General features: G+C 44.6%; 1 protein-coding gene across 1 annotated transcript in view; it reads left to right on the forward strand.

Moving 5' to 3' along the window:
* LOC121546509 (thymocyte selection-associated high mobility group box protein TOX-like) overlaps window positions 1-14,974 on the forward strand; it is a 100,615-nt gene that overhangs the window by 28,831 nt on the left and 56,810 nt on the right. The window contains exon 2 of the mRNA XM_045209415.1: window positions 9,704-9,799. Within this exon, the coding sequence (XP_045065350.1) occupies window positions 9,704-9,799 (96 nt within the window). The remainder of the gene's footprint in view (window positions 1-9,703; window positions 9,800-14,974) is intronic.

Below are 14,974 nucleotides of genomic sequence, written 5' to 3' on the forward strand. Positions count from 1 at the left end.
GTCAGCACATTGTGTTGAAATGGAAAGTGTGAGATTGATCTGTGTGACATTAGTGATCTATAACAGCATGTGTAATAAATACGTGCAAAGAATAGACCACAAGTTTACCCTTAGCGTATCACTACATGGTGATGAGAAATATGTTCTAGATAGGCTCTTCACTACAAACCGTATACAGTAATGACAGACTTTTACTGACAAACTTTTAAGCAGATTCAGAGGTGGCAATATAGACTTAAGTTTTGCCTTACAGCAATGTGTCTATTAAGAGTCATCGTAGTAATCTGACATACGAATCTAAGATTGCTTGATGTCCCAATTGATATTAAAGGCAGCCCATGGACCTCAAGAATATCTATTATTGACAGCACAATATAATTTAGTGCAGAAATGAAGTAGTTCATAATGTATTTCCACAACGAGTTTCCACACTCACATAAAGTAGCCATGAGGCTGCAATACAAACATACTTCACAGTTATGTCGTCGTCGTCCCCACACACACACATACACACACATTTTCCCTCAAAGGAAAAAAACACAATTACCCCATTGTGCTGTGCAGTATATCACATTCTGCACATTTCAGTCCGAGAACAGAGACGCTGTTGTTTGTGGCATATGGCATCATGATAAATATGGTTGAGAGGAGGAGGAGGAGGAGGGAGGGGGGGGGGGGGGGGTTCACTGTCAGGGCATACATTTAACGAACTATAGTGTGGTGATTGGATTAACATATTGTAAACATTGGGTTATTTTTTTAGACACTCCAGTTAGGGTGTTTCTATATTAAATGGAGGTGAACTGAAAAAAATCACCTGAACAATATTTGCGATATAGGAGATTGGTTTGATTCGATCATTATTTAGTCAATTTGGGAATGCTGATATGTAGTAGATAGATACAGTATTTCAACAACAATTCCAAACAGTCATCCCAAACTACTATCTTGCAGTGAGTAAGGAATGCTATTATGCCTCAAACCAGAAACTCAAACTATGTAGTCCACAATGTACTCTATGCTGCTGATAGAACAGTTGGGGGGCACTCATAACTTCGCTTGTACTGCAGTGCAGGTAAAAACGTCCTTCAAAGTGGATGTAACTATAGGTGCATGTAACTGCACCATCAGGGGCATATTTTCTAAATGTATTTCCTCCCATGGGTTATTGTTAGATGAGTTACTAATGAACTTGCTTTAGGTACAATATAATGTATATGGAGCGGTATAGCTACCATAGTAGTAGTCAGTAGTCGAGACTGAATTGGGTTAGTGCATCTACTGTACCGTGAGCCAACACTGAAATGACAGGAAACTAGTCGGTGACAAGGAAAACCCTGTCAGTAGCACACAGTAGAGCAGAGAGTAAAAATAGGCACTTGGCAAGAGGAGTAGGAAGTTAGTGGACAGTGGCTTCTACTGGGGGACTTTGTTCTGGGGAGCTAAGAAACTTAACACGTTGGTGTCTGTGTGGGCTTTCAGTTCAATCTTTCATCTTTGTCTTATTGTCTTCTACATTTTTCAAGAATGTTGTTCGGTTTATCAAGGCCTAGTGTTAGTCATAACCCTTGGTTTGAAAAAGGCGGGGTACGTAAAATATTGTGTGGGAGTTGCCATGTTTGCAAAAGCAACTCTCTTAGCCTGGTCTCGGATGTTTTTGCGGTCTTGCCTACTCACTGTTATGGCATGATGACAACGACCATAAGAGTTGGCCATACAGCACAAACAGATCTGGAACCAGGCTATGAACGCTCACCTATCTGAGTACTGTTTCACAGAGGTCACGGTCCGGTCACGGACTGGTCACGGTCTGGTCATTACTGAACATGTAATAATGGTCAAACAGGTAGCCCCCAGGGAAAGTAATCACATGGCCCAGATAGAAGTGATGACAAGCGATGCATCCTCCTCCACAGATCTTCCCATTCATCTGCGCTCCTCATTAATGGGTAATTACCTGTAATTAGTGAATCATGTCATGTTAATGAGGATGTTAAGAGCTGCCAGAAGGAGCAGTCCAGGTTTGGAATGATGTGCAAGACGGTGCACGACTCAAATTAAATGAAGCCAGAGTGGGCCACTTGTTTTGCATGCACATCAGGGGCCTTTTGTATCAAATCTCTCAAAGTAGGAGTGCTGATCTAGTGTCAGGTCTTCCCTGTTCATGTAATCGTATTCATTGTGATCTCAAAGGCAAAACTGATCCTAAATCAGCACTCAATCAGCATTTGACCTACTGAGGATACAGACCATTGATCCCCATAGACATATTCTCTAAACTGCTCTCAGTAGACACCTTCTAACCTGTCCTTCCATGCAGGTTTTCCATGAAATGTAAGCTAGGCCCAGTAGCTTCAGTACTGTACATGCGCTGCCTGCCTTACCCTGCATATATTACATCCAGCCATAACTCTAGTGACATCATCACCTTTCCTTACTCTGGCGGGCAAGTGTGAGTTATTATATCAAAGCAGGCTAATGGGAGATGATAGCTGTGTGTGTGTGTGTGTGTGTGTGCACAGTGACTGATTAATCTGGCCCAGTGGCGTGCCGTTGGCCTGGCTAATCATAGTCTGTCTGTAGGAGCACAGTGAGCCAGGGGAGCACGCTGTCGCTAACAGTGCCTGACAGACTCATTAGAGAGACCTGGCACTGAGATAGCAGACTCCCCAACACACACACACACGCTCCACGTGTGAGAACAAGTTAGCCGGTGACCCCTCACTGTCGCAACCCATACACGAGCCAGTGCTGGGAGAGCATCTGCGGAAAAAAGGAGGGAGTGTGGGAAAAAATGATAGGTAGGAGAGAAGAGAGGGAAGGAGAGGAGGGAGGGGAGGACCGAGTAAGCGAACAGCCTGGCACAGCAACTTTCTCTCCAATTCAAATCGTTATTTAGACAGTCAAATGACTAATTCAATGGACTCCTGTGGCTTATTACTTACTTTGCTAAGGATGCCATCTATGTCCTATGTGAAGCTTTCATAAATCAACCTCATACCATTGAAGTGGATTTGGATGTGGGGCGGCAGAATCATATGTTTACGATTGATTGATCATATTACTTTGGATAGAAATTCACCGCACCAAGTACAGGTTCTTGGGCTGTTTTTGGTTCCAGGTAGAACCTTTTCACCCAATGAAGAATCCTGAAAGAAGCCTTTAAGAACCCTTTGGTGAAAATCGTCTACCTGCAAGACAAAATGGGTTCTCCTACAGGGACAGCCAAGTACAGCCGAAGAACCCGTTATGGTTCTAGGGTACCCCCTTGTTTGTTATTATCATTGATGTTTTGTTGTGATGCAATGAAGGGGTAGAGTGTGGTTCAGTGCAGAGGACGACTGAGGGTTTGAATGTTGCACCTGACACACCAATGGGCAGATTCACAAATGCGTTACACGCAGCCAGTGGAATATATTTGGGTCAGCTCACTAACAGGTGGATACAAAACAGATCAATAATGTAAAGTATGGGTGAGGTAGCTATTCGTCCCCTTGCTACACTCCCACAAACGAATGAAAATGCACGCACGTGCGCACATTCGCGCACACACACAAAAACACACTCCTGCTCCAGGTAAACATTTTTGAGTCATTGTTACATATTGTCATTACCCATTGTCATCCATTGTTACTTTCTTGTTTTTTTCCATCTTGCCCACTAGCTATAACAGGTAGACCCCTCTCTGACGAACTGGTTTCACCCAAAACCATATCTATCTCCCACGATACAGATAGACTGCATCTCTGTGATGTGATATATTGTGGTGAATAATGTATTCTGCTAGGATTTTACACAGTGTGTGTGTGTGTGTGTGTGTGTGTGTGTGTGTGTTTGAGGATGGAACATGCATGTGTGTGTGTGTGTGTTTGAGGATGGAACATGCATGTCTGTGTTGTTGGGGGAGGGGGTGAGAGGAGGAGGAGGGAGGGTGTGGGACTTAGCGTTTTGAGCTCCCTTTGTGAAGATAAAACATGCAAATTGTGGATTATTTTAATGATTTTTTTCTAGTGCTAAATCTCTAATCCCTAAAGCAGTATGAAAGGTTTCAAAGTAACCCCCTCCCCCTTTTTTCCTGATAGGAATTTACAACTACCAGCTGTCTAGGAATGTGATCCTTTGCACTTTAATTCCACTGTGGCGCAGTTATACTGCAAAGTAACATGCAATGGACATACACTATATATACAAAAGTATGTGGACAACCCTTCAAATTAGTGGATTTGGCTATTTCAGCCACACCCGTTGCTGATAGGTGTATAAAATCGAGCACACAGCCATGCAATCTCCATAAACAAACATTGGCAGTAGAATGGCCTTACTGAAGAGCTCAGTGACTTTCAAGGTGGCACCGCCATAGGATGCCACCTTTCCAACAAGTCAGTTCGTCAAATTCCTGCTCTGCTAGAGCTGCCCTGGTCAACTGTAAGGGCTGTTATTGTGAAGTGGAAACGTTTAGGAGCAACAGCGGCTCTGCTGCGAAGTGGTAGGCCACACAAGCTCACAGAACGGGACCACCGAGTGCTGAAGCGCGTAGCACGTAACAATCGTCTCTCCTCGGGTGCAACACTCACTACCGAGTTTCAAACTGCCTCTGGAAGCAACGTCAGCACAAAAACTGTTCATCAGGAGCTTCATGAAATGGGTTTCCATGGCCGAGCAGCCGCACACAAGCCTAAGATCACCATGTACAATGCCAAGCGTCGGCTGGAGTGGTGTAAAGCTCACCGCCATTGGACTCTGGAGCAGTGGAAATCACGCTTCACCATCTGGCAGTCCGACGGACGAATCTGGGTTTGGCGGAAGCCAGGAGAACGCTACCTGCCCCAATGCATAGTACCAACTGTAAAGTTTGGTGGAGGAGGAATAATGGTCTGGGGATGTTTTTCATGGTTAGGGCTAGGCCCCTTAGTTCCAGTGAAGGGAAATCTTAACGCTACAATGACATTCTAGACGATTCTGCGCTTCTAACTTTGTGGCAACAGTTTGGGGAAGGCCCTTTCCTGTTTCAGTCATGACAATGCCCCCGTGCACAAAGCGAGGTCCATACAGAAATGGTTTGTCGAGATCGGTGTGGAAGAACTTGACTGGCCTGCAAAGAGCCCTGACCCCAACCCCATCGAACACCTTTGGGATGAATTGGAACGCCGACTGCAAGCCAGGTCTAATCGCCCAACATCATTGCCCAACCTCACTAATGCTCTTGTGGCTGAATGGAAGCATGTCCCTGCAGCAATGTTCCAACATCTAGTGGAAAGCCTTCTCAGAAGAGTGGAGGCTGTTATAGCAGTAAAGGGGGGACCAACTCCATATTAAAGTCCATGATTTTGGAATGAGATGTTCGACAAGCAGGTGTCCACATACTTTTGGCCATGTAGTGTAGTTGGGTCAAAACCATACATGTTATGCGTGGATAAATGAATACTCTTTTTCAAATGTTATTTTACAGTGATGATAATGATGATTGTGATTACATTGTGGAATCAATCTACAGTTCAATTGAGTACAGGCTTAACTGAATGACAACAGAGACAGAATATAATATGGAATTTTAATGTATTGTTTGGGGTAGGCCTCGTCTCTGAGGAATGATCCTCAGAACCAGCTGCTGATGAAAGGTTGCCCTATGCTGGGCAGCTGGTATCGCTTGGAGAACAGGGTTCTGATGATGGGCATTCAGGTTATTATGCTGGTGGTGGTGGTGGGGAGGTGGAAGGTCGTTGGAAGACTGTTGCTGCAAAACATCAAGTGAGAGACAAGGGGTGAGTTGACATATAAATACTCCCATAGATTTATGCCCATTGGTTGACAGAAGAGGAAGTGATTATTGCACGAGTGAGCCAATAGGCTAATCAGCAAGCGTGGTGGAATTGCCTTAGTGTGCCATGCTCATTGGCTGAAGTTAATAGGTGAATGACATTCCGCACCATTGCTAATGGTAAAGAGGAGGCGAGATGTGACGCTATCCTGAGGAGGTAACATTATTAACACTACCGTATACACTGAGTATACCAAACATTAGGAACACCTTCCTAATAATGAGTTGCACCCCGCCGTTTTGCCGTCAGAACAGCCTCAATTCGTCGGGGCATGGACTCTACAAGTTGTCGAAAGCGTTCCACAGGGATGCTGGCCCATATTGACTCTAATGCTTCCCACAGTTGTGTTAAATTGGCTGGATGTCCTTTGGGTGGTGGACCATTCTTAGGAAGGTGTTTTTAATGTTTTGTACACTCAGTGTATGTCACCTATGCTGAAGTTTTAGTTATATGTCACCAATTCTGACGTATTACTTTATGTCACTCACTATAATGCCATGTTAAATATACAGTATGTCACATTGCAGACATATTACAAAAATGTCAGTGAAGAGAGCAGCAGAGTCCCCAAAGGCAAGTATCCTGTAAGACATCATTTACTTCATTGGTCCACGAGCTGGATTCCTCTCTAGTTGAAGTTGTTTTGGTCATTGGGATTGTTCTGTTGGTCGATTAAGCCAGGCAAGCTCAATCACACACAGATAAAGTATTTTAAATGATTTCCAATAGTGTATTAGCCAGGTCTGGTATAGAATAGAAATTAGATGAAATCTCATCTCCTCATGGTAGTCATATTTGCTACAGCGGGTATTTTACAGAGATGATTCACTGTCTCAGTGGGATCTTTAATATTTTAAAACAAATGTGGCCCGAGGCAATATTCTTTAACTGTAAATAATTAAGCGGCTTGGATAGTGTAGCGCCAAGGTGAAATTAGCCTGCTATTATTTTATAAAGTTAGTGTTCCTAGTGCTCTCCATTTAGGAGTATTAAAAATGTACAACTCCAACAAATTACTCACTGGACAGATTTGCTATTGGCCTTAATAACTAACCATTCATCTCCACATTGTTTCAAATTGATAAAATTAGATGTTTCCCTCTGTCTCGTCTTTTCCCGTATGGCGGATAGCTTGGTATATCCTTTATCTTCTCTGCTTTTTACATTTCTAATTACACCCATTATTCGAGACAGAATAATTTTCAAATAATGAGACTGAAATAATCGTTTGATACAAACATTGCAAGTAAAACCTTCGTCAAATGTTCAAAGAATTGTATTTGCAGAGGTTCTTAAAAATGTCATTTCCATTTGGGGCCATAGGCTATGGCAAGGAGAATGTCTAAAGGAAAATACGTTGAGCACAACTGTCTTATTATTTGTGCACAAGAACACTTTGTCAACTACCTACCTAATCCTTTGTCCTCAATTTCTTAACTTTTACATTCTTTCTAGTTTTGAATCATCAACATGTTTGCCATGGAGTTGACATTACCCACAGGTCAAAATAGAAGCTGCCTGACGACCAACAAACACATACAGTAGCATTAGATGGATAAATAATTATGAGGAAATACAGAACCATGCCCACCGCACCCCTACATCCCCAAGTGAGTAGCTCTTGTTGTTGTGACCGCCCAGCCCGAGACATATCTCCATATCAGTGGGGTTGGATGGATCAACTTGTTCTCCCAATAGGGGGGTAATGGAGCTCCTCATTGAGCCAGACTGGCGGCAGGCCGGTAGATGAGTAGCCAGGGCTTACACGCACCAGCTCTCCTAGGGGAAGTCTCACTGGCAAACAAACACATCTGCCCTGTGCCAACGCTGAGGGAAGCAGGGTCTTTTTTCTGTTATTTTGTACCATAGGTAGGCTCTTGCAAATGTAGTTTGTTTACAGTAGCTAGCACCAGGCTCATTTCTCATCTGTTTGCGAACCCATTTAAGTTTTATGACGGTTTAACCTTGCTTTACCTCTCGTTTTTTTCTGTCTTTCTCTCTCATTCTCTCTCTCTTTCTCTTACCATTGTACTTTGAGTTGGGTCTCAGTAGTAGGGGAGAGTGGGGTAAGTTGAGCCATTTTTACATTCAGCATCACTCCATCAAGGGAAATATAGTATTCTATCTAACAAAGATATATATTTCAGGATGTCATGTATCCCTGGAAATAATCAGAATTAATGTAAGCATTACAGTTTTGAAAACACAACTTACCCCGTCTATGGGGTAAGTTGAGCTGGGGGACAGGGTATGTTAAGCCACCTACACATTTCTGTACTGAATTAAATATTACTGCTACCTTTTTCAAACCATGTCTATCATTATTTCCCAAGCTTTTTTGTCTTTTAATTATTTTAAGCATGTTTTAACACTGTCTTAAAACCTAACAAACACTTAGCACTTAAATATAATAATAAAAATAATAATAATAATCACATATGCCAGGCCCTGTTGTTACCCCATATCCCAGCAATAATGCCTTGCATTACATCTGAGAAGAAAACATTACAATTTGCTCAACTTGCCATTGGCTCAGCCATTTGCTCAACTTACCCCATGGCCATTGGCTCAACTTACACCAAGGCTAACATTTGTATTATATTGGCCCACACAACTAAAAGGATGCACTTTCATGCTAGGTTTAGGACCTCATATTGAAGCTTATAGAGACCCCAACTGATGTATAGAACAATCTTTAAATGATTTACTTTGGTTTAGATACAAGCATCATGAAAAAACGAACACAATACATTTGACTCGCTTATCACTTTTTCCATGTGGTTTCTTCCTTCATAGACTCCATGAAATGATGACCTCTTCCTAAATATTTGGTCAAAATGATACATTTTGTGTATGGTTTCCTAGAAACAAGGCTCACCTTACCCCACTCTCCGCTACCCATGTGTGGGAAGCATCTTCATACTGGCTTCCGGTGATGCAACATAAAAGGTTGCTGAGGCTTTATTTAACTTTTTATTCACCCACAAACCATGTGACCAACGAGAAATGGGGGCGCTGTCAATGGCCTGATTGGTTATTTCACCATGTCCTTTAAGGTGATAGGCCACAGCCACACCACAACGCTTTGAGGCCTTGGTTTCGGTGCGTGTGCCTCGGCTGCACATGCTGTGTTCCTAACTGCTGTACAGTTGTCTTGGTAGATGTTTTAAGTGTGGTGTCAGAGGTATGCATGCGTTCTGAAACGTGTGAACATGTGGTGCTTGTACAGTGCATTCGGAAAGTATTCAGATCCCTTGACTTTTTCCACATTTTGTTAGGTTATAGCCTTATTCTAAAATTGATTAAATAGTTTTTTCCCCTCATCAATCTACACATAATACCCCATAATGACAAAGCAAAAACAGGTTTGAGTAATCTTTGCTAATTTCATTCCATTTGTTCCGTTCCGGCTGTTATTATGAGCCGTTAACAGCCTCCAGTGCGGTATAGATTGCTCTAGTTTAGGTTAGCCAGCAACTACTATGAGGCGTGAGAGCTCTATGGTTCTTTGCTAGTCTCCAGAGCCTTGGCTCTGTGCCAGTGTTCAGCACCACTCTCTCCTGGGGGTTGAGGGGCATGGGGAGTGGGCGGTAAGTGGGTGGAGAAGGATGTCAGCTCATTAAGCTCCATTCTTCCCTGTGCAGCGTTGCACTGTATAGAACCACTGTTTGAGATCCATGTCATTACTCCTCCCCCTGCACGCGTGGGGAGGGAAGGGTGAGAGAGGGGATGGTATTTTGCGGATTGAAATGTTCCTTTTGAAAATGCCCTGCTTGTAACTCCGAATCTAAAGGGCCTCCCTCTTATTTCCTCCCCCTCCTTCTCTTCTCGCTCTCCTGTCTCTCTCTCTCTCTTCTCTCTCCCTCCTGTCTCTCTCACCACAGGCCCGGTACGGTGTGGGTGAACGAGGGGTTCGGCTCCTCCACGGTACCCCACCCCCAGGCTCCAACCCAGCTGGGAAAAGACTGCCCACTGCTGGGGTGAGATATGGCTAAGGCCCCCCTAACCTCCTTCCTCTATACTAAGCCCCAGAGTGTGTTCCCCAAGGGTCGGTGCTGAGCCCCTTGTAGGTTCAGAAGGTTGTGATCCACGAATTAACACTCTCTAGAGTTAGCTGCATTAGTGGTCCTCCGACATACCAACAAGGAAACCCAGAAGGGCAGCTACACACACACACACACACACACACACACACACACACACACACACACATCGACAAGGCTCCATATAGGCGCGACTATAGTCTAGTAGTTAATGAAACCATCCCTTGTGTTTCCTCCATGGCAGTCTGTCTCACCGTACGTCCAATCCCACATAATAAACATCGACAACACTGCACTCTTCAATAAGTCACACAAGGCAGCAACACAACAGTCTACCTTTTGACACGGAACTATGCAGGGGGGAAGAAACAGCCAGGGATGTAAATAGACTGATACGTTTCCTTTGCTTGTAATTATTTATTTTTGTCACTGCCAGAACAGTCAAAACTTCAGCCGCACTTTTATAAATCTTTTTTTTTCTTTTCCTTTTCTCTTTCATACATTCATATGGTGCAGGGAGGCAAGAGAGCAGTAGATTGCATTAAGATAACCAATTATATGGTAGAGGAAACCAGACGTTTTTTTTTCCACTGCCGTTATCTGATGTTGCGGTGAGCAGAGGCAAAGGTCTGGGGTAATGTGACATTCACTCTGCCCTTTATCTCCCCAACGCTGTTTACCAGATTCAGTTAAAAGTGGGTTCTGCTCTGCATCCTCTCCCTCGCCAGAGAAACCCCACATACACACCCACACACATGCGTACGCACAGACACGTGCAGACGGGCGCACACACACACACACTCACACACACACACTCACACACACACTCACACACACACTCACACACGTACACACGTACACACACACACACACACACTCACACACACATTCACACTCACACACACACTCACACACACACACTCACACACACACTCATACACACACAAACTCCTTCCCCTCCCCGCTCCACGGCTACACCTTACCATTACATTTGAATGCGTGTGTGTCTTTGTGTATGTGTCTACAGTACAGTATGCTCTTTGGTGTAATTTGTGGGTGGATGGGTGAGGTATATTTGCAAAAGTATGTGGACACCCCTTCAAATTAGTGGATTCGGTTATGTCAGCCACATCCGTTGCTGACAGGTGTATAGAATAGAGCACATAGCCATGAAATCTACATAGACAGACATTGGCAGTAGAATGGCCTTACTGAAGACCTCAGTGACTTTCAACGTGGTACAGTCATAGGATGCCACCTTTCCAACAAGTCAGTTTGTCAAATTTCTGCCCTGCTAGAGCTGCCCCGGTCAACTGTAAGTGCTGTTATTGTGAAGTGGAAACGTCTAGGAGCAACAGCGGCTCAACCGCGAAGTGGTAGGCCACACAAGCTCACAGAACGGGACTGCTGAGTGCTGAAGTGCGTAGTGTGTAACAAACATCTGTCCTCGGGTGCAACACTCACTACCGAGTACCAAACTGCTTCTGGAAGCAACGTCAGCACAATAACTGTTCGTCGGGAGCTTCATGATATGGGTTTCCATGGCCGAGCAGCCGCACACAAGCCTAAGTTCACCATGCGCAATGCCAAGCGTCGGCTGGAGTGGTGTAAAGCTCGCCGCCATTGGACTCTGGAGCAGTGGAAATTCATTTTCTGGAGTGATGAATCACACTTCACTATCTGGCATGGTTTGGGCTAGGCCCCTTAGTACCAGTGAAGGGACATCTTAATGCTACTGCATATAGTGACATTCTAGACGATTCTGTGCTCCCAACTTTGTGGCAACAGTTTGGGGAAGGCCCGTTCCTGTTTCAGCATGACAATGCCCCCTTGCACAAAGCGAGGTCCATACAGAAATGTTTTGTCGAGTTCGGTGTGGAAGAACTTGACTGGCCTGCACAGAGTCCTGACCTCAACCCCATCGAACACCTTTGGGATGAATTGGAACGCCGACTGCGAGCCACGCCTAATCGTCCAACATCAGTGCCCGACCTCACTAATGCTCTTGTGGCTGAATGGAAGCAAGTCCCCGCAGCAATGTTCCTAAATCTAATGGAAAGCCTTTTCAGAAGAGTGTAGGCTGTTATAGCATTAAAGGGGGGACCAACATATTAATGCCCATGATTTTGGAATGAGATGTTCCACAAGCAGGTGTCCACATACTTTTGGTCATGTAGTCTACCTTTTGTTTGTTTATGTGTGTCCGTGCGTGCGCAATTGTGTGCGCTTGTCTCTGTGCCTGTGTTCAGTTCTTGTCAACTTCTCCACTTGTTACCCTATGTATGCTCATGTTTAGGTTTCTGCCAGTGCACAGGTTAGCCTACACTACGGTATACTTTATTTTGATTTGACCTTTATTTCAACAGGGAGTCCCATTGAGACCAAGGTCTATTTTACAAGGGAGCCCTGCATTTTACACTTTACACATTTTAGAATACAAGCAACAGTTAAAATACACAAAAATCTCAAATACAATCGTAGATAACATCTACATCTCTCAGCTACCAGGTCTATAATCAATACCCTAAACTGCCTGAGCGGCACCAGAACATCCAATTTCAACCAGATCTGCAGATTATTCCAGCAGTGGGGCAAATCAAAACTAAAAGCACATCTACCCAATTCGGTGGAGTCCCGAGGAACCTCAAGAGTTAACCAACCCTGCGAACGTGTTTTGTAGCTCATGTCTTTATACTTCAACAATGAAGTGAGGTATGTTGGAAGCGTGTGTAGTAGAGCTTTGTAAACAAAGAGCGTGTAATGAAGTGACCTACGGGACTTTAATGATGACCAGCTAACCTTTTGATACAGGATGCAGTGATGTGTATTAAAACTGTCACCAGTGATAAAGCGAAGGGCTCTATGGTAGACAGCATCCAAAGATTTAAGAGTAGTGGCTGCTGCATTCCGATAAGTGGTGTTACCAATGTCAAGAAAGTTGACTGTACAATCTGCTGCTTCCTGCTATTTAGGTAGAGGCAAGACCTATTTCTAAAAAAAGAAGCCCACTTGATATCTTAGCTTTTTAACCAAATCGTATGAGCCTACAGTTTAACCTAATATCCCCTCTAAGGTGGCCGGCTAATTGTATTTTGCTCATTCATTTGATACGATGCTGTTCATTTCTAAGGAAGTGTTTCCCCTGACACAGGTTAATAGGTGGGCTGTCAGGGGCCACAGTGAGAGGAAGGGGGAAGACTGTGTGGGTGGGACACATTTTCCAGGGGTGTGAGCGAGTTGTATATACATGTACCCATGCACACACACATATGGGCTCTTTGACTCACACTTTGTCTGATGTACACACACATCCTCGTCACGCTGTCAAACCAACAGACACTCAAGTTCATGAAGAGGCACCCTCACACACATAAAATACTTGCAAACATAAACATATAGGCCAAGACTCACTGCGTATAAACAGTGTTTATTATAAAGCTATTTCACATTTCACATTTCATATCCCATGTTGTGGGCTGACTTCCTTCTACCCCCCCCCAAAAAAAAATTGTAAAGTGGTTATCCCACTGGCTATAGGGTGAATGCACCAATTTGTGAGTCGCTCTGGATAAGAGCGTCTGCTAAATGACGTAAATGTGCCCTTGAGCAAGGCACTTAACCCTAATTGCTCCTGTAAGTCGCTCTGGATAAGAGCGTCTGCTAAATGACTAAAATGTAAAATGTAATGTAAATGACTAGACCATGTTATACAAGAGACCAGGTCAATTAAACTTTTGTTATAAACTCAGCAAAAAAATAAACTTCCTCTCACTGTCAGCTGCGTTTATTTTCAGCAAACTTAACATTTACATTTACATTACATTTTAGTCATTTAGCAGACGCTCTTATCCAGAGCGACTTACAGTTAGTGAATGCATACATGTTTTTTAAAATTTATTATTATAATTTATTTTTTCATACTGGCCCCCCGTGAGAAACGAACCCACATCCCTGCCGGCCAAACCCTCCCCTACCTTGGACGACACTGGACCAATTGTGCGCCGCCCATGGGTCTCCCGGTCGCGGCCGGCTGCGACAGAGCCTGTGTAAATATTTGTATGAACATAACAAGATTAAACAACTGAGACATAAACTGAACAAGTTCCACAGACATGTGACTAACAGAAATTGAATAATGTGTCCCTGAACAAAGGGCGGGTCAAAATCAAAAGGAACAGTCAGTATCTGGTGTGGCCACCAGCTGCATTAAGTACTGCAGTGCATCTCCTCCTCATGGACTGCACCAGATTTGCCAGTTCTTGCTGTGAGATGTTACCCCACTCTTCCACCAAGGCACCTGCAAGTTCCCGGACATTTCTTGGAGGAATGGCCCTAGCCCTCACCCTCCGATCCAACAGGTCCCAGACGTGCTCAATGGGATTGCGATCCGGGCTCTTCGCTGGCCATGGCAGAACACTGACACATTACGAGCAGTATGGCTGGTGGCATTGTCATGCTGGAGGGTCATGTCAGGATGAGCCTGCAGGAGGGGTACCATATGAGGGAGGAGGATGTCTTCCCTGTAACGCACAGCGTTGAGATTGCCTGCAATGACAACAAGCTCAGTCCGATGATGCTGTGACACACCGCCCCAGACCATGACGGACCCTCCACCTCCAAATCGATCCCGCTCCAGAGTACAGGCCTCGGTGTAACGCTCATTCCTTCAACGATAAACGCGAATCCGACCATCACCCCTGGTGAGACAAAACCGCAACTCGTCAGTGAAGAGCACTTTTTGCCAGTCCTGTCTGGTCCAGCGACGGTGGGTTTGTGCCCATAGGCGATGTTGTTACCGGTGATGTCTGGTGAGGACCTGCCTTACAACAGGCCTACAAGCCCTCAGTCCAGCCTCTCTCAGGCTATTGCGGACAGTCTGAGCACTGATGGAAGGATTGTGTGTTCCTGGTGTAACTCGGGCAGTTGTTGTTGCCATCCTGTACCTGTCCCGCAGGTGTGATGTCCGGATGTACCGATGCTGTACAGGTGTTGTTACACATGGTCTGCCACTGCGAGGACGATCAGCTGTCCGTCCTGTCTCCCTGTAGTGCTGTCTTAGGCGTCTCACAGTACGGACATTGCAATTATTGCCCTGGCCACATCTGCAGTCCT

This window comes from Coregonus clupeaformis, chromosome 30 (assembly GCF_020615455.1).
Source record: "Coregonus clupeaformis isolate EN_2021a chromosome 30, ASM2061545v1, whole genome shotgun sequence".
Classification (NCBI taxonomy): domain Eukaryota; kingdom Metazoa; phylum Chordata; class Actinopteri; order Salmoniformes; family Salmonidae; genus Coregonus; species Coregonus clupeaformis.